The sequence below is a fragment of the Amblyraja radiata genome, chromosome 2, assembly GCF_010909765.2.
Source record: "Amblyraja radiata isolate CabotCenter1 chromosome 2, sAmbRad1.1.pri, whole genome shotgun sequence".
NCBI lineage: Eukaryota > Metazoa > Chordata > Chondrichthyes > Rajiformes > Rajidae > Amblyraja > Amblyraja radiata.
The window spans coordinates 116,970,676-116,990,818 of NC_045957.1; the positions used below are offsets into that span (position 1 = coordinate 116,970,676).

Consider the following 20,143-nt stretch of genomic DNA (forward strand, 5'->3'; position numbering starts at 1 on the left):
AGTATAGGAGCAGGGAGGTTCTACTGCAGTTGTACAGGGTCTTGGTGAGACCACACCTGGAGTATTGCGTACAGTTTTGGTCTCCAAATCTGAGGAAGGACATTATTGCCATAGAGGGAGTGCAGAGAAGGTTCACCAGACTGATTCCTGGGATGTCAGGACTGTCTTATGAAGAAAGACTGGATAGACTTGGTTTATACTCTCTAGAATTTAGGAGATTGAGAGGGGATCTTATAGAAACTTATAAAATTCTTAAGGGGTTGGACAGGCTAGATGCAGGAAGATTGCTCCCGATGTTGGGGAAGTCCAGGACAAGGGGTCACAGCTTAAGGATAAGGGGGAAATCCTTTAAAACCGAGATGAGAAGAACTTTTTTCACACAGAGAGTGGTGAATCTCTGGAACTCTCTGCCACAGAGGGTAGTCGAGGCCAGTTCATTGGCTATATTTAAGAGGGAGTTAGATGTGGCCCTTGTGGCTAAGGGGATCAGAGGGTATGGAGAGAAGGCAGGTACGGGATACTGAGTTGGATGATCAGCCATGATTATATTGAATGGCGGTGCAGGCTCGAAGGGCCGAATGGCCTACTCCTGCACCTAATTTCTATGTTTCTATGTTTCTCCCCATATCCCCTGACTCCGCTATCTTTAAGAGCCCTGTCTAGCTCTCTCTTGAAAGTATCCAGAGAACCGGCCTCCACCGCCCCCCTGAGGCAGAGAATTCCATTGACTCACCACTCTCTGTGTGAAATAGTGTTTCCTCGTCTCCGTTCTAAATGGCTTACACCTTATTCTTAAACTGTCGCCCCTGGTTCTGGACTCGGCCCACCAATTCCATGCCGACCATCGATCACCTGTACACCAGTTCCATCTTACCGCACTTTCTCATCCACTCCCTATACACAGGGGGCAATTTACAGAAGCCAATTAGACTACAAACCTGTACGTCTTTGGGATAGAAACATATTTTAACTTTATTAACAACTTCTCTTTTGAGAAGCAAGGAGAGGGAAGAATTACATTTCATGTTTCTCTTCACTCCGTACAACGCTATGTACGACAGTGATTGCGACTTCTACTGAAGTGTGGATGGCCGTTGGCTCACTAGAAGCTCATCTGCCATTTGACCGGTCTTGTTTTTGGTCCTGCTGGGGGTCCACAGCCCCATCCTCACCCGGCAAACCAGGCGGGGGAGACGGTTTAATCGCTGACTATCCGACCATGGAGCGGGTAGCACGGGATTACATGGTACCCGTGGCGGGGGGAACTCCCCCCGACCTGACCATTTCTGTGAAACATAGACATTAAGTGCAAGAGGAGGCCATTCAGCCCCTATGAGCCAGCACCGCCATTCATTTCAATTCAATTCAATTCAACTTTAATGTCATTGCACAAATACTGAGTATGGGTACAACGAAATGCAGTTTTGCGTCAGTCCGTAGTAGTGCAATATAGAAATTTAAAAAAAAAGAGGATACAGAACAATAAAAAATACAGAATAATTAAACAATGGGGACGGAGGGACCGGAGGAATCTATCGGTGGGACTCCGAGTTCAGCAATGCGACGGTATGATTGTAGAAGCTGTTCCTCATCCTACTGGTACGAGACCTGAGGCTCCTGTACCGCCTCCCTGATGGGAGGAGGGCAAACAGTCCATGGTTGGGGTGGGAGGGGTCTTTAATGATCTTCCCAGCTCGTTTCAGACACCGTTTTCGGTGGAGGGCATCCATGGCAGGGAGCGGGGCACCGATGATGTGCTGCGCGGTTTTCACCACCCGTTGCAGTGCCTTCCTGTCCGCAACAGTGCAGCTGCTGTACCATACCGTGATCATGGCTGATCATCCACAACCTGCCTTCTCCCCATAGGAAACCGGAGCACCCGGGGGAAACCCACGCGGTCACGGGGAGAATATACACACTCCGTACAGACAGCGCCCGTAGTCAGGATTGAACCCGGGTCTCAGGCAGCATCTCTAGCGTGGCTGGATATTTCAGTTACGGTTTACGCCTGCTGAAGATGAAAAGCTTTTATAATATCTGCATTTGTAGGCAGGTGTCTTTTAAAACGTCTTCACCTTGAATCGCACAATGCCAAATCAGGGGAATACACAAAGGCATTGTGGATGAACAGAACTGTACAAGAACATTGTAAATTGCTTCTTTCAACCTAACAATCTGATTCATTCAGGCATCCCGCGGCATTTGTGCCTTGCCCGTGCTCCCGTACGTTGCTGCAGAACAATTACCTTTATTAAACTCACAAGACAAAATCACGAGAGGAATAAATCGGGTAGATGCATAGAGTCTTTTACCCAGAGTAAGGGAATCGAGGACCAGAGGAAATGGGTTCAAGGTGAAGGGGAAACGATTTAATAGGAATCCGAGGGGTAACTTTTACCACACAGAGGGCGGTGGGTTTATGGAACAAGCTGCCAGAGGAGGTAGTTGTGGTTGGGACTATTCAATCGTTTAAGAAACAGTTGGACAGGCATATGGACAGGAACAGGTTTGGAGGGATATGGACCAAGCACAGGCAAGTGGGACTAGGGTAGCTGGGACATTGTTGGCCCGTGTGGGCGAGTTGGGCCGAAGGGCCTGTTTCCACATTGTATCACTCTATGACTGGGGTGGGGGATTGCAACCTTCACGTGGGCCACCTTGTTGCGACTAATGCTATCAACCCGACGTGCACACACAAATAGATGAAGTGTTTTGGTGTCTACAACTTTAGGCTGTGCTCGCTATAGGCAAGAAGATTCTATGACTCTATGACTCTAAGCCTTTTAGCTTTACCCACTGAAGTGTCAGCAGTCGGTTCCATCCATGTTTTCTTGAAGCTCTCTGCATTGTTTAGCTCCAAAGACAGACACAAAATGCTGGAGTAACTCGGCGGGTCAGGCAGCCTCTGTGGAGAACATGGATGGGTGATGTTTTGGGTCAGGACCCTCCTTCAGAGCTACAGATGTTGGTTTACACAAGGGGACACAAAGTACCGACGTACCTGTGTCACCCTAAGTGTGCCGCAAATCTACCATTCTACCACTTATCCTACACACCAGGGGCAATTTACAAATTCACAAGTTATAGCAGAATTAGGCCATTCGGCCCATCGAGTCTACTCCACCATTCAATCATGGCTGATCTCTGCCTCCTACTCCCATTTTCCAGCCTTCTCCCCATAACCCTTGACACCCGTTCTAATCTCTGCTTTAAAAATATCCATTGACTTGGCCTCCACTGCCCTCTGTGGCAATGAGTTCCACAGATTCACTACCCTCTGACTAAAGGGGCTGTCCCTCTGCGGCGACCTAAATGGCGAGTTTAGAAGAGTTTAGGAGAGTTGGAAAAAGTGTCATGTTGAAGACCTCTTTCGACTATGTAGAAGACCTCCTTCAACCTCCTTTGCCTATGTTGAAGACTAGCTGCGGGAAAATTGGACACCGAATAGTGGAGAGTGAAGACAACCTCCTTCGATCTCCTTCAACCTTCCTTTGACTATGTTGAAGACTATCTACGACTACTTTCGATTACCTTCGACTACCCTCGATTACCTACGAATAACATGCCGACCTATTATGACCTACTTCCACTAAACCTACGAGTAAAAAAATATTAAATTTTTTCCATGGCGACCTTTTTTTACTCGCGGGCATTTTTCAGCATGTTGAAAAATACACCGCGACCAAGCTGAGACCTCGAGTACGCGGGGACTACTCTCGAGCATGAAGGAGAGTTACACAGACCTCCTACGACCTCATGTCGACCATGCTACGAGTATGAGTCGAGGGCAAACTCTTCTAAACTCGCCAATTATGTCGCCGCAGTGGGACAGCCCCTTTAGGAAGTTCCTCCTCCTTTCTTAAAGTGCGCCCTTCAATTCTAAGGCTGTGACCTCTGGTCCTAGACTCTCCCACCAGTGGAAACATCCTCTCCACATCCACCCTATTTATGCTTTTCATAGTTCTGTAAGTTTCAATGAGGTCCCCCACAACCTTCTAAACTCCAGCGAGTACAGGCCCAGTGGTGTCAAACGCTCATCATATGCTAACCCACTCATTCCTGGGATAATTCTTGTAAACCTCCTCTGGACCCTCTCCACAGCCAGCACATCCTTCCTCAGATATGGGGCCCATATTTGCTCACAGTGCTCCAGACTTCCACTGGGATAAAGAAATTAATTTAGTTTAGTTTGCATGCTATCCAGTCAAAGAAAAGATTACACATGATTACAATCAAGCCGTCCACAACGTATAGATAAGGATAAAGGATATTATTTAAGGCAGAGAGACAGATTCTTGGTTAGTACGGGTGTCAGGGGTTATTGGGAGAAGGCAGGAGAATGGGGTTGAGAGGGAAAGATAGATCAGCCGTGATTGAATAGCGGAGTAGACTTGATGGGCCGAATGGCTTCATTCTACTCCTATCACTTCTTCTTGTCGAATGCACACACAAGATTTGAAGTTGTGCAGCCAGAGCTGTACACACTTCTCGGCATCTGCGTACAATGGTGTCCGTCTTGCGCTCCTTGCGCTTCTTGTGCTTCTTGTGCATGGTGGTGGAAAGATTGGTGGAAACAGGGCCGCGACGTGAACGCTCTTTCCTTGACCCCGCTCCTATCACTTATGACCTTATGACATAGAAAATAGGTGCAGGAGGAGTCAGCACCATCAGCACCGCCATTCATTGTGATCATGGCTGATCGTCCCCAATCAATAACCCGTGCCTGCCTTCTCCCCATATCCCTTGACTCCACTAGCCCCTAGAGCTCTATCTAACTCTCTCTTAAATCCATCCAGTAATTTGGCCTCCACTCCCCTCTGTGGCAGGGAATTCCACAAATTCACAACTCTCTGGGTGAAAAGGTTTTTTCTCACCTCAGTCTAAAATGGCCTCCCCTTTCATTCTAAGACAGTGATTCTGGACTCGCCCAACATTGGGAACATTTTTCCTGCATCTAGCTTGTCAAGTCCTTTTATAATTTCATATGTTTCTATAAGATCCCCCCCCCTATCCTTCTAAACTCCAGTGAATACGTCTAGTCTTTTCAATCTTTCCTCATATGACAGTCCCGCCATCCCAGGGATCAATCTCGTGAATCTACGCTGCACTGCCTCAATCACAAGGATGTCCTTGCTCAAATTAGGAGACCAAAACTGTACACAATACTCCAGACGTGGTCTTACCAGAGCCCTATACAACTGCAGAAGAACCTCCTATACTGAAATCCTCTTTTTATGAAGGCCAACATTCCATTAGCTTTCTTCACTGCCTGCTGTACCTGCACGCCAGCTTTCACTGACCGGTGTACAAGGACACCCTGGTCTCGCTGCACCTTCCCCTTATCTAACCTAAACACATTGAGATAATAATCTGCCCCCTTGTTTTTGCCGCCAAAGTGGATAACCTCACATTTATCTATATTATACTGCATATTATGACCTTACAATAAAGCGTACAGCATTCAGTGCAAAGATGTAACAATGAAGTCTGATAAAGTCAGATTAAAGTAAGTGCAAGGGTCACCAATGAGGTAGACAGTAGCTCAGCACTGCTCTCTAGTTGTGGTAGGATGATTCAGTTGCCTGATAACAGCTGGGAAGAAACTGTCCCTGAATCTGGAGGTATGCGTTTTCTCACCTGTATCTCTCGCCTGATAGGAGAGATCACGAGATCATAAGATCATATGTGATGGGTGTAGAATTAGGCCATTCGGCCCATCAAGTCTACTCCGCCATTCAATCATGGCTGAGCTGTCTCTCCCTCCGAACCCCATACTCCTGCCGTCTCCCCATAACCCTTGACACCCATCAGAGAGGGATAGAAGAGGGTGTGGCCAGGGTGCGACTCGACCTTGATTATGCTGCTGACAGTGGGAAGTGTAGATAGAGTCAATGGAAGGGAGGTTGGTCTGTGCGATGGTCTTGGCTGCGTCCACAACTTTCTGCAATTTCTTGCGGTCTTGGATGGAGCTGTTCCCGAACCATGCTGTGATGCATCCCGATAAAACTACGAGGGGAGTATGTACTCAACATGCCTTCCTGATGTTGCCTAATTACAATTCTGCTTTTGCCACCAATGTGATCTTCAGAAGCTGAAGGAATAATCTGGATATAATGTCCATTTACCTGTTTTCTTTCTAAGTAGCAGTTCAGATATGCGCTCCACGAATATCTGAAGAAAGGTCTCGACCCGAAACATCACCCATTCCTTCTCTACAGAGATGCTGCCTGTCCCGCTGAGTTACTCCAGCATTTTGTGTCTACCTTCGATTTTATCCAGCATCTGCAGTTCTTTCCTACACACTCCATTGCAATCTTTGTCTTCATTCTTCAATTTGAATACCTCAGTAACCAGGAGAGATTTGGAAACCAAAATGATTATTATGGGAGCAGCGCTGAGATGTATTTTATTGTCGAGGTCACAATACAGGTGTGGTTTAGGTTATTCTGCTCCCATGCGTACCGAGCAACAGTGAAAATCTTTTGTTTGCGTGGCCATCCAATCTGTGGGCAGTGGGCAGGTGCTATAGACCTGCACGGGAAGGTAGACGCTCCCACCCCCACGAGTCTCGGGCAGATGGGGCTCGTCAGCCTGGGAAGGCGGTCCATCTAGGAGCGGGAAAACTCTGATTTAAAACCCCCACTGCCTGGTGGCCATATCCAGTCATGGAAAAGGCTCCTGGAGTAAACCTCAAGAAAACCCGGAGTCGGAGCCCCTAAGGCAGTTCGTCGTTGTCTACAACCTCGCTCTGGCAGCTCCTGCGACGGCGCTGGTGCCAAACTGTAACGGCCCTGCTGTTCCTTTGGATCGATCAGCGACGTGGAGAGGGGGACGTGCTGCATGGGCAACAGCCTGTCCTCCATATGACATCGCCCAGGCTTGCATCCGACCAGAATGCTTCACCCATGGTCAGTCATGACTGAGAGGGGCCTACTAAAGATCCGGTCTAAAAAAAAGACTATACTTGAAAATAATGAAGAATGAATGAATCATCATCAGCGGTCACCCGAAACGAGTATGAATGTCCTCTTTTGGGAGGTCGCCAGTGCGTGACTTTGTTTAACGTGGGGAGACTGGTGCACAGACAGCCACCCCACGGTCCTTGACAGATCTGGGTCGGGATCCAGTGGCATGGAGTCCAAGACGACCGGAGACCCTTTCCTGCTGCAGCCTTTATCTGCCTTCCCAGCCGTTATGACGCTCCATTAAGGTCAGCCATCGTCCTCCGCCTGTTCCACCGTTGAGGTCTTGGTTGGATCGCTCTTTGTCAGAGACCTCCCCCTCGACCTTACCGCCATGGGTGGTCCTCCCAGGAGCATAGCTCCAGACGGCATCGCTCTCAGAATCTCAGGACCACACAAGCTTCTCCACCACGACACGGGGACAATTCACGGAGAACGAATGAATACTTTGTCGTCAGATGTGACGAGTCCCCACAGTGAAATTCTTTGCCTGCAATCCCAAGGCATGCAAATAGTCACCACATAAAGGGCACAGTCACAGTTACAAAGTAACCCCTGCGTGCCAGGTTCCCCTTTGTTCTCCCTCCCTCCCCCACACTGGTGAATAAACAGTTGCTTTATTCAGACATTACAGGGTTGGTGTACATGCAAGTTTGGTCCTCTAACATATTCAGTCATTGCTGCTGCTGCTGAGCGAGGGTGTTGACTCGAGCTCAGCTACCTGTCGACTCATGATCTCAAGGTGAGATCTGCTGATGTAGCAGGACACTCCCACTTAACCCATGACGTCACGTGACAGCCCTCGTAACCACTGACGAGGGTTCGACAATAAGTGGTCTGACCATCAGGTAACGCAACAAAGGGTACAATCTTCACCGCTAAGATAGAACCCTGAAGTCCTATAAAGTCGGATTAAATCTCCTGTTTTGGATCTCCAGTGAGGTAGATGGGAGGTCAGGACCACAATCATAATAATCACAATCATAGTTATATTTTATTAGCCAGGTATGTTTTGCAACATACGAGGAATTTGATTTGCTATACAGTCATACTAGTAAAAAGCACCAAACACATAAAATACATTTTAACATGAACATCCACCACAGTGACTCCTCCACATTCCTCACTGTGATGGAAGGTGAAAAAAAGTTCAATCTCTCCCTTCTTTGTCCTCCAGTGGTCGAGGGCCTCTAACCTTCCGTTGACGGGATGATCTTACCTCCGTAGCTGGTGGTGGGCCTCCTTGTCGGGGCGATCAAGCTCCTGCATCGGGGAGGAATCTCAGCTCCCCCGCGCTGGGCGATCTACCCCGGGTCGGAGATAGTCGCACGTTGTGCGGCTTTTGGAGCTTCCCGACGTCAGTCTCTACCTGAGACTGCGAGCTCCTTGATGGTTAAAGTCCGCAGGCCGTTTATGGAGCGTCGATCCCCGGCAAGGAATAGGCTCCGAAGGTAAGTCCATGCCCCGCCGTAGGGTTCGAAGTCAGTCCCGAGCAAGGCCTCCAGCTCCACGATGTTAGGCCGCAGAGCGACCGGAGATACGACCCGGAAAACAATCGCATCTCCGGCAGGGTAAGAGACTGAAAAAAAGTTCCCCCGACCCCCTCCCCCAACCCACACATAAAACAAACTAGAGAACATTAACACAAACTTTTAAAACACACTAAAAATAACAAAAAAAAAGACGAAAAGGACAAGCTGTAGGCATGGCTGCCATCAAAGCGCCACCTGGTGGTAGTTGATGAGAGGACCGTTCATTTGTCTGATAACTGCTGGTAAGAAGCTGCTCCTGAATCTGGAGGTGTGCGTTTCATGATAAAAGCAGACCATCAGGTAGCATCTGTGGGGAGAGGAGCGCTGCCTGTCCTGCTGAATATTTCCAGCGTTTATTCTGAATTCCGCCAACCTCCTCACCCCATTCTCCTGCCTTCTCCCCATAACCACACGATGCTGGAGAAGGGTCTCGACCCGAAACGTCACCCATACCTTCTCTCTAGAGATGCTGACTGACCCGCTGAGTTACCCCAGCATTTTGTGTCTATCTTCGGTTTAAACCAGCGTCTGCTGTTCCTTCCTACACAAGGTGTTCATGTGAATGCAGCACCATCTTGTGGCCAATTTGCATTTAAGCATCTGATGATCACCTCCGCTCAGTCCACCTAAACCTACCTGATCTCCCGGTTGCTCAACACTCCCCCTCCCATTCCCACACTGACCTTTCTGTCCTGGGCCTCTTCCAATGTCAGAATTAGGCCAAAATGCAAATTGGAGGAACAGCGCCTCATATTTTGCTCGGGCAGCACACACCCCAGCGGAAATAATATTAATTTCAAATGTTTCAAAGGTCTTTTATTAATAATAATAATAATGGATGGGATTTATATAGCGCCTTCTAATACTCAAGGCGCTTTACATCGCATTATTCATTCACTCCTCAGTCACACTCGGTGGTGGTAAGCTACTTCTGTAGCCACAGCTGCCCTGGGGCAGACTGACGGAAGCGTGGCTGCCAATCTGCGCCTACGGCCCCTCTGACCACCACCAATCACTCACACACATTCAAACACATTCACACACAGGCAAAGGTGGGTGAAGTGTCTTGCCCAAGGACACAACGACAGTATGCACTCCAAGCAGGATTCGAACCGGCTACCTTCCGGTTGCCAGCCGAACACTTAGCCCATTGTGCCATCTGTCGTCCCAATCTGTCGTTTTATTGTCACGTGTACCAATTAAGATACAGTGATGTGCGAATTACCATACAGCCATACTAAAAAAAAACAACAAGACACACAACTACATAAAATGTTAACATAAACATAAAGAGAGAGTTAGATAGAGCTCTAGGGGCTAGTGGAATCAAGGGATATGGGGAGAAGGCAGGCACGGGTTATTGATTGGGGACGATCAGCAATAATCACAATGAATGGCGGTGCTGGCTGGAATTGCCTCCTCCTGCATCTATGTTTCTATGTAACATCCACCACAGCAGATCCCCCACGTTCTTCACTGTGATGGGAGGCAATATAGTCCAATCTACTTCCTCTTTTATTCCCCCGCGTCCGGGGCAGTCGAACCATCCGCCGGGACGATCGGAGCACCCGCGGCTGGCAGTCGAAGCTCCCATGGCTTGGAGCTCCCCAAGTCGGTCTCTAACCAGAGATTGCGAGCTCCGCGATGTTAAAGTCTGCAGTCTCCCCCGGTTGGAGACCCCGAAGTCAGAGGCTGCCAACTCCTCAATGTTAGGCCGCCGTGCGGACGGAGATACTTCAGGTAACCCTTGCTTTCCGTCTCTCTCCATCCCTCCCCCTTCCAAGTTCTCCGATCAGTCTGATTGTCCCCCTGATAAAATTTTATCTGTTTGCTTCATTGTCAGCTTCTCCTAGCTGACAATGATCAGTTCTACATTTTCCTTGACCTTCATCCCCTTTGAAGTCTTGTTTTCACACCTTGCACTTCCTTACCTCTGTGTAACCCTCTTCTCTCGCTCTCAGTTTGAAGAAGGGTCTCGACCCGAAACGTCACCCAACCCTTCTCTCCCGCTGGGCTACTCCAGCATTTTGTGTCTGTCGAAACTGAAACTGATGTAGACTCAGTGGAATTATCTGCTCGACTGGAGATTATGCTTATGTACGGCAATCGCCACCTCCAACGGGAACCCACCACTGGCCACATCTTCCCATCTCCTCCCCTTTATGCTTTCCGCAGAGACCGTTCCCTCCGTAACTCCCTGTTCAATTCGTCCCTTCCCACCCAAACCACCCCCTCCCCGGGTGCTTTCCCTTGCAACCGCAGGAAATGCTACACTTGTCGCTTCACCTCCCCCCTCGACTCCATCCAATGAGCCAAGCAGTCTTTCCAGGTGAGGCAGAGGTTCGCCTGCACCTCCTCCAACCTCTTCTACTGCATCCGCTGTTCCAGGTGTCAACTTCTCTACATCGGCGAGACCAAGCGCCTAGTCTTTTCAATCTTTCCTCATATGACAGTCCCGCCATCCCAGGGATCAATCTCGTGAACCTACGCTGCACTGCCTCAATCACAAGGATGTCCTTCCTCAAATTAGGAGACCTAAACTATACACAATATTCTAGATGTGATCTCCTGGTTGTTCAGCACATCAACTTCCCCTCCCATTCCCAAGCTGACCTTTCTGTCCTGGGCCTCCCCCATGGTCAGAGTGAGGCCCAGCGCAAATTGGAGGAACAGCACCTCATATTTCACTTGGGTAGTTTACACCCCAGCGGTATGAACATTGACTTCTCTAATTTCAGGTAGTCCTTGCTTTCTCCCTCATTCCCCTCCCAATTTCCAGCTCTCCAACAAAGCGTACTGTCTCCGCCTCTTGCTTTCTTTTTCCCGAACCCCCCCCCCCCCCGACATCAGTCTGAAGAAGGGTCTTGAGCCAAAACGTCACCTATTCCTTCTCTCCATGGATGCTGCCTCACCCGCTGAGTTTCTCCAGCACTTTTTGTCTACTTACAATAATCTCACCAATCTGTGTGCAAAACGTTTCACTCTCCATTGGTACACGTGATAATAAAGTTGAACCATGTTGAGCCATTTTTGACGTCACATCCCAGAAGAATTGGACGATGTTGGAAAAATTATCAAGCGTTTGGTTATTTTTCTGAAAGACTCCTCCTCTGCACCTTTTGCAAAGCCTTCATATACTTCCCACCCTAGTCATCCTGTTAGTTTCACTGTTGGTATCCCTTCGTTATCACCTCCTCCACAGCCAACAATGGACCATTGTGGGCTCTTTGGCGATCGGTGCTGGCTCTGATTAGTTCTATGTACCTTTTCATACCCCCAGTGTCTCTCTCCCCTGACTCTCAGTCTGAAGAAGGGTCTCGACCGGAGACGTCACCTTTCGCGCTGAGTTACTCCAGCATTTTGTGTCTGTTGTCGATGTAACCCAGAGTCTGCAGTTCCTTCTCACACTTTACTTGTCCAAATGTTTTTTAAATGTCGTGATAGTACCTGGCACCAATACCTCCTCCGGCAGCTCGTTCCGTATGCCCACGACCCACTTGGAGGACGGGTGAGCAGACCGGCTGCGGGAGGGAGTGCACTGCCTCGGCGGGGGAGTGGGCCGCTGGAGGCCCTGCAGCAGCCTGGGGCTCGGCTGGACCGGGAGCTGCTCACAGAGGCCGAGCGCGTGGTCCAGATGTGGCCTACAGCGATGGAGCAGCGGCAGAGGACACTATGCTTGGCCAGGCCGACCCTGCAACGTCGCCATGACAACGGGCCTTCACGGTCAGGCCAAGATCCCTGCACTTACAACAAGTGGGACTTGAAAATGGCGCCAAATTGGCGACTGTCTACTATCTCAGTGTACTGCTGCTGTATACTTGTACTGGATCTGAGATGCTTATGTTATACTGAACTGTACACAAAAATGAATTTCACTGTACCTTGGTACATGTGACAAGTACCATGCCACCCTTTGTGTGAAAGAAAAGACTTGGTTCACAAGGTCATAAATGATAGGAGCAGAATTAGGCCATTCGGCCCATCAAGTCTCCTCTGCCATTCAATCCTAGCTGATCTATCTCTCCCTCCTAGCCCCATTCTCTTGCCTTTCCCCCATAACCCCTAATACCCGTACTAATCAAAAATCTATCTATCTCTGCTGTAAAAATATCCACTGACTTGGCCTCCACAGCCTTCTGTGGTAGAGGCTAAAGGAATTCCCCCTCATCTCCTTCCTAAAGGAATGTCCTTTAATTCTGAGGCCGTGCCCTCTGGTCCCCCCGCTCATTCTTCTAAACCCCAGCAAGTTTGACCACCGGGTGGCGCTTCGATGGCAGCCTCACCTACAGTCTGTCTGTCCTTTTTGTCTTTTTTTGTTATTTTTAGTGTGCTTTAAAAGTTTGTGTTAATATTCTCTGGTTTGTTTTATGTGGGTGGGTCGGGGAAAACTTTTTTTCAGTTTCTTACCTTGCCAGAGATGCGATTGTTTTCCGGGTCGCATCTCCGGTCGCTCTGCGGCCTAACATCATGGAGCTGGAGGCCTTGTTCGGGACTGACTTCGAACCCCACTGCGGGGCGTGGACTTACCATCGGAGCCGATCCCTTGCCTGGGATCGACGTTCCAAACGCCTGCGGACTTTAACATCAAGTAGCTCGCTGTCTCAGGTACGAGACGGAGTCGGGAAGCTCCAAAACTGCACAACGTTTGACCCGGGGTAGATCGCCGGCACGGGGGAGCTGAGATTTCCCCCGATGCAGGAGCTTGATCGCCCCGATGAGGATGCCCGTCGCCGGCTATGGAGGTAAGATCATCCCGTCAACGGAAGGTTAGAGGCCCTCGACCACTGGAGGACAAAGAAGGGGGAGATTTAAATTTTTTTCACCTTCCATCACAGTGGGGAATGTGGAGGAGTCACTGTGGTGGATGTTTATGTTAAAATGTATTTTGTGTGTCTTGTTGCTTTTTATTGGTATGACTGTATGGCAAATCAAATTCTTCGTATGCTGCAAAACATGCTTGGCTAATGAAAAATGATTATGATTACACTTGTACTGTATCTGAGATGCTTATCTAAGATGTATCTAAGTGATGTATAGTGATACTTATATTGACTGTGTACAAAAATGAATTTCACTGTACCTCGGTACATGTGACAAGGACCCTTTGCGTGAAAGAAAAGGCTTGGTTCACAAGGTCATAAGTGATTGGAACAGAATTAGACCCATCAAGTCTACTCCACCGTTCAATCATGGCTGATCTATCTCTCCCTCCCAGCCCCATTCTCCTGCCTTCTCCCCGTAACCCCTGACACCCGTACTAATCAGGAATCTATCTATCTCTGCTGTAGAGATAGATAGATTCACATCCACGGACTTGGCCTCCACAGCCTTCTGTGGCAGAGAATTCCACAGATTCACCACCCTATAGACTATAGAAATTCCTCCTCATCTCCTTCCTAAAGGAACGTCATTTAATTCTGAATAATGCCTTCTGGTCTTAGACTCTCCCACTAGCGGAAACATCCTCTCAACATCCACTCTATCCAGGCCTTTCATTATTCGGTACGTTTCAATGAGGTTCCCCCCCCCCCCCACCCCTCCCCCAGCTCATTCTTCTAATCTCCAGCGAGTGCAGGCCCAGTGCCGTCGAACGAACGCTCGGCTGATGAATAGTCAAGGCCAGAGGTAGCAAAGGTATGAATCATTCTCTTTATTGGTACAAATATATACACGAGGAAATCCCACCCACACCGGGACGAACCGACGGTGAGCTGGTGTCGCCGGGGGGCAAAACTGATAAAATTATTCCAGATGTAAAAGTCGGTATAAATCATCTGCTACACTAATGATTAAAATTAAGAACATACTTCCCTGCTCCATCAGCCCATTACATGAAACTGCTAAAAGTTACACCCCGTATAGTCTTGTGTGCCTATGAGAGTGTGTTTCGCCCTCAACTTGTGTACTCAAGGTAAATGAGGTACCTGTACATCACGAGGGTAAAAGACCCCCCCGCTGGAGTATTATAAATCCTTATCCAAGCTCCCCGATCTTATTTATAATAAATTATACAAATCTATTTTGTTATTGTGCTCAGGTTTTTAGCATTACTCCGCTTAGTCGCTTGCATTCAGGAATATATCTCGTGTGCACGTCTCTCAAACACAGGCATATTTATCATCCATTAACTTACAGAATATTATACAGAAGCCGACCCCCCCCCCCCCCCCCCACCCCTCCCCCACAAAAAAAAAGGTTTCCTGCCAGCACCTCATATTTCGCTTGGGCAGCTTTCAACCCAGTGGTAAGATTATTGATGTCTCTAACTTCAAGTAGCCCCTTGCATCTCCCTCTCTCTCCATCACTCCCCCACCTAGGTCGTCCCCCACCTCAGCTACAAAGTCGCCCTGTTGAGTCTCATTGTCTGTGACTCATTTTCACCTAGATCACAGTTAACAATGGCCCGCCTCCTTTATCATTGTGACTCTTTTTGCACGTCTTTCATTCATTTGTTCTCTCCATATCTCTCCTTTCCCTCTCCCCTGAGGAAGGGTCTCGACCCAGAACGTCACATATTCCTTTTTCTCCAGAAATGCCGCTGAGCTACCCCAGCTTTTTTGTGCCTATTTCCTTGCCTTGTTTCCAATGTCCTGGTGTGTGTCCCCCCCCCCCCTCTAGAAGCTGCGATACATTAAAAATTCCAGTGTAAGAGAAATTATCTTCCGAATTGGGAAGCAGCGGGAACGGATTAACGATAAAATTGGGGTAAAGATAAAACATTATAAGCATGCAGTAAAATTAATGTAGTAGATTATATTAAAGGATCATATTAAAACTAAAATTTTGAGAGCCTGGAACCCCAATGCTGTCTTCCAGTTTTTTTGTTGTAAAATAAAACGCTATTTGCTCGATGCTTGGCTGATGAGTGGAAACACGAGAGTATTTCTGTCCACCCTGGTCGCCTTGTTTCATTGTGTGCACTTGTGCTGTTGTGTTCCCCTCCCCCCGCAGTAGCCTTTATACAAAGATGTAGTCCTTGTCCCCCTCCTCTCCAGAGTCGCTGGACTTGCTGCCATTCTTCCCCTCCGTCTTCGAGTGTTGCCGCTCCCTCCTCGCCGTCCTCTCCTGGTCGTCGGCCGGTCGGTCCACCCTGCTCTCGTCGTTCTGCCTGGAGCTTGCATCCGTCATCGAACTTTGGCGCGCTGGTGGGTATTTAAGGACAGTGAGACAGAAGAGGATTATTTAAAGGCGATGGTATGTGGTTTCGTTCGGGGGACACAGCGGTCCCCTGCGGCCCACCGAGCCCGCGCCCACCGGTGGCCCATCCCGTCCCGCACCCTTACACTACCTGACACACACCAGGGACAATTTTTACATTTTATACCCAAGCCAATTAACCTACAAACCTGTACGTCTTTGGAGTGCGGGGGGTAAACCGGAGATCTGTTGGAAAACCCACGCAGGTCACGGGGAGAACGTACAAACTCCCCGAAGACAGCACCCGTAGTCAGGATCGAACCCGGGTCTCGGATGCTGTAAGGCAGCAACTCTACCGCTGCGCCACCCTGCCACCCTTCTAGGTAGGGCTGCATTTAGAGGACTGTGTTCAGTTCTGAGCACCGTGTTATGGGAAAGATGTCGTCAAGTCAGGAAAGGGTGCAGAGAATATTTACGAGGATGTTGCCAGGGCTTGTGGGTCTGAGTAGGTTGAGTAGGCTAGGACTCTATTCCTTGAAGCGCAGGAGGATGAGGGGTGATCATATAGAGGTGCATAAAATCATGAGAGGAATAGTTTGGGTAGACACACAGAGTCTCTTGCCCAGAGTAAGAGAAGGGAGAACCAGAGGACACAGGTTTAAGTTGAAAGGGGGAAGGATTTAATAGGAATCCGAGGGGTAAACAGAGACTCGGTGGGCCGAAGGGCCCGTTTCTGTGCTATATTAGGACAAAGGGAAATGCAACGAGACCTGGCTGGCCTTGTACACCAGTCACTGAAAGTAAACATGCAGGTCCAGCAGGCAGTGAAGAAAGCTAATGGCATGTTGGCCTTCATAATGAGAGGATTTGAGGATAGGAGTAAAGAGGTCCTTCTGCAGTTGTACAGGGCCCTGGTGAGACCACATCTGGAGTATAATGTACAGTTTTAGTCTCCTAATTTGAGGGAGGACATCCTTGCTATTGAGGCAGTGCAGCGTAGGTTTACAAGGTTAATCCCTCGGGATGGCGGGACTGCCATATGAGGAAAGATTGGGCTTGTTTTCAATGGAATTTAGAAGGATGAGAGGGTATCTTATAGGAACTTATTAAATTATAAAAGGACTGGACAAGCCAGATGCAGGAAAAATGTTCCCAATGTTGGGGGAGTCCAGAACCAGGGGACACAGTTTAAGAATAAAGGGGAGGCCATTTAAAACTGTGATGCGAAAAAACTTTTTCACACAGAGAGTTGTGAATTTGTGGAATTCTCTGCCACAGAGGGCAGTGGAGGCTAATTCACTGGATGGATTTAAAAGAGCTCTCGGGACTAGCGGAATCAAGGGACATGGGGAGAAGGCCGGCACGGGTTACTGATTGTGGATGATCAGCCATGATGACAATGAATGGTGGTGCAGACTTGAAGGGCCAAATGGCCTCCTCCTGCACCTATTTTCTGTTTCCATGTTTCTATAACTCTGAAAGAAAAACTAATGTTAGCGGGGAGAGGGGCAAAGATTGAAAGTGAAAGTAGGGTACGTTTTTGACTGTTTCGTATCCCGAAGCTTATCCAGCTGTTAAAAACACACATGTACTTCTGCCATTCGGAAACATTAAAAAATATTGACGGGACTGCGGTGGGTACCGGAGGGTGGTCAAGGAGAGAACAAGTAGGGACCCGGCTAGAGGGGTGAGGCTGCCGAGAACAACAAGGGCCCATTGGGGACCACTTTGAACACTTTGTGTCTTTGTCGGCGCCCTGTACGTGGCGACCCTTTGCATACCTTATGTACAGTGACGCAAAGCAAATAACGTGAATGAAAAGATATCAAGCAATTTTTAATGAATTCCACAGACTAAAGGGGCTGTCCCTCTGCGGCGACCTAATTGGCGAGTTTAGAAGAATTTAGGAGAGTTTGCAGACCTCCTTTGACTATGTTGAAGACTAGCTTCGACCAGATACGGAAAGATTGGACACCGACTAGTGGAGAGTGAAGACGACCTCCTTCGATCTCCTTCGATCTCCCTTCGACTATGATGAAGACTATCTACGACTGCCTTTACCTACGACTAACATGCCAACCTACTACGATCTACTTCAACTAAACCTACGAGTAAAAAAAGTATCGATTTTTTCCATGGCGGCCTTTATTTACTCGCGGGCATTTTTCAGCATGTTGAACAATACGCCTCGACCTAGCTGAGGCCTCGAGTACGTGGGGACTACTTCCGAGCATGAAGGACAGTTACAAAGACCTCCTAGGACCTCTTGTCGACCATGCTGCGAGTTTGAGTCGAGGGCAAACTCTTCTGAACTCGCCAATTAGGTTGCCGCAGTGGGACAGCCCCTTAAATTAGTTTAGTTTAGGGATACAGTGCGGAAACAGGCCCTTCGGCCCACCAAGTCCGTGCCGACCAGCAATCGATTATCCACTAATTCTATCCTACACAACAGGGATAAATTTGTAGAAGCCAATTAACCTGCAAACCCACACCTCTTTGGAGTGTGGGAGGAAACCGGAGCACCCGGAGAGAACCCACGCAGTCACGGGGAGAGCGTACAAACTCCGAACGGGCAGCATCTGCAGTCAGAATCGAACCCGGGTCTCTGGCGCTGTAAGGCAGCAACTCTACCGTAGCGCCATCTTGAGCCCTGAATGTTATTGATGGTATAGAGGCTAGCGGCAATTATTTTATCACATTGCTTTCATCTTGAGCAAATATAATTAACCTGAGACAGGGAATGAGATACTAAAGGTTTTGGTGGCAAGCTACGGGCAGCACCGACCAGTAGTCGGGATCGAGCCAGTGTCTCTGGTACCGTGAGGCAGCAACTCCACTGCTGCGCCAGCGTGCCGCCCGTGGAATGTATCTTTCACGAGTTCATTACTGGGCCTTATTATTGCACTTGGGAAATACAGCACACAGTGTTTGCCCACAGGTGATCGTGAAGAAAACAAATGAAATAACACACAAATGTTGCCAGTTCCAGCGACAAGGCCTGTACACATAATACTCGAATGAAGCTTGAAAGTTAAAAAGAAATAACATAAAATCACCACCACAACGAACATCAAAGCAAAGCTGGAAAACGATAGCATCCTTTTCCCTGGTCCATTCAAGAAGCTTAGATTTGAATCAAGAAGTAAGCTTCTAATTTCTGTATTCACTTAAAATGTTTTGTTCCAATATGCAAAGAGGACAAACAGTGCAGCACAGGAACAGGCCCTTCGGCCCACAATGTCCGTGCCGATGTTTAGTTTAGAGATACAGCGCGGAAACAGGCCCTTCGGCCCATCGAGTCCGCACCGACCAGAACGGAGATGAGGAGGAATTTCTTTAGTCAGAGGGTGGTGAATCTGGGGAATTCATTGCCACAGAAGACTGTGGAGGCCAAGTCAATGTATATTTTTAAGGCAGAGATAGATAGATTACATGATGGTGCACTCCAATATATTTCCAGAGACTATTGCCCAATACAATATATTGTGTGGGAAGGAACTGCAGATGCTGGGTTAAATCGAAGATACACACAAAAAGCCGGTGTAACTCAGTGAGACAGGCATAGTACGGGTGTCAGGGGCTATGGGGAGAATGGGGTTGAGAGGGAAAGATAGATCAGCCGTGATTGAATGGCGGAGTAGACGTGATGGGCCGAGTGGCCTAATTCTGCTCCTAGAGCTTATGAACTTGTGGAAGGGAATAATGTGTAAAAACGTTTAGTTAATAGGAATCCACGCACACTAACGCTTTCCTACACATACTAGGGACAATTTACAATTTTACGTAAGCCAATTAACCTACAAACCTGTACGTCTTTGGAGTGCGGGAGGAAAACAGAGCATCCGGAGAAAACCCACGCAGGTCACAGGGAGAACGTACACACTCCGTACGGACAGCATCCGCAGTCAGGATCGAACCCGGGTCTCTGGCGCTGTAAGGCAGCAACTCTACTGCTGTGCCGCCATGCAACCATGAATGTTATTGATGTCCAATAGAGGCCAACGGCAATTATTTGATCACATTGCTTTCATTTTGAGCAAATATAATTAACCTGAGACAGGGAATAAGATACTAAAGTTTTCGATTGCAAGCCATGAGAATGATATGCCTCCAAACATGAATATGGCACCAACAAACCAGAGGAAGACCAGTTGTTCACAAGATTACAACTGGCTCCTTGTAATGTTATTTTTTGCATTTGTCTTGAGTGAACATTACCAGCCCAAATCTCCTAAAGCCCCCTCGTGTCACAGCCTAGCAAAGATTATTTTCTAAAAACCAGCTGGCTGTTGAGCAATCCAACATGCACTTAGAAACCAGTGGGAGAGTCTCAGACAAGGGTTCCCAACTTGGGGTAAATTTACCCACGGGTGGTGAGTCTGTGGAACTCACAGAGAGTTGTGAGTCTGTGGAATTCTCTGTCTCGGAGGGCGGTGGAGGCTGGTTCTCTGGATGCTTTCAAGAGAGAGCTAGATAGGGCTCTTAAAAATAGATATGTCACAGAATAGTCAG

At 48.3% G+C, this 20,143-nt stretch overlaps 1 protein-coding gene across 4 annotated transcripts in view; it reads right to left on the bottom strand.

Moving 5' to 3' along the window:
- Window positions 1–14,124: 14,124 nt before the first annotated feature.
- carmil1 (capping protein regulator and myosin 1 linker 1) overlaps window positions 14,125–20,143 on the bottom strand; it is a 320,941-nt gene continuing 314,922 nt past the window's right edge. For all 4 annotated transcript variants that reach the window (XM_033014174.1, XM_033014166.1, XM_033014169.1 and 1 more), the window contains one exon: window positions 14,125–15,636. In XM_033014174.1, coding sequence (XP_032870065.1) covers window positions 15,452–15,636 — 185 coding nt within the window. In that variant the 3' untranslated portion in view covers window positions 14,125–15,451. The remainder of the gene's footprint in view (window positions 15,637–20,143) is intronic.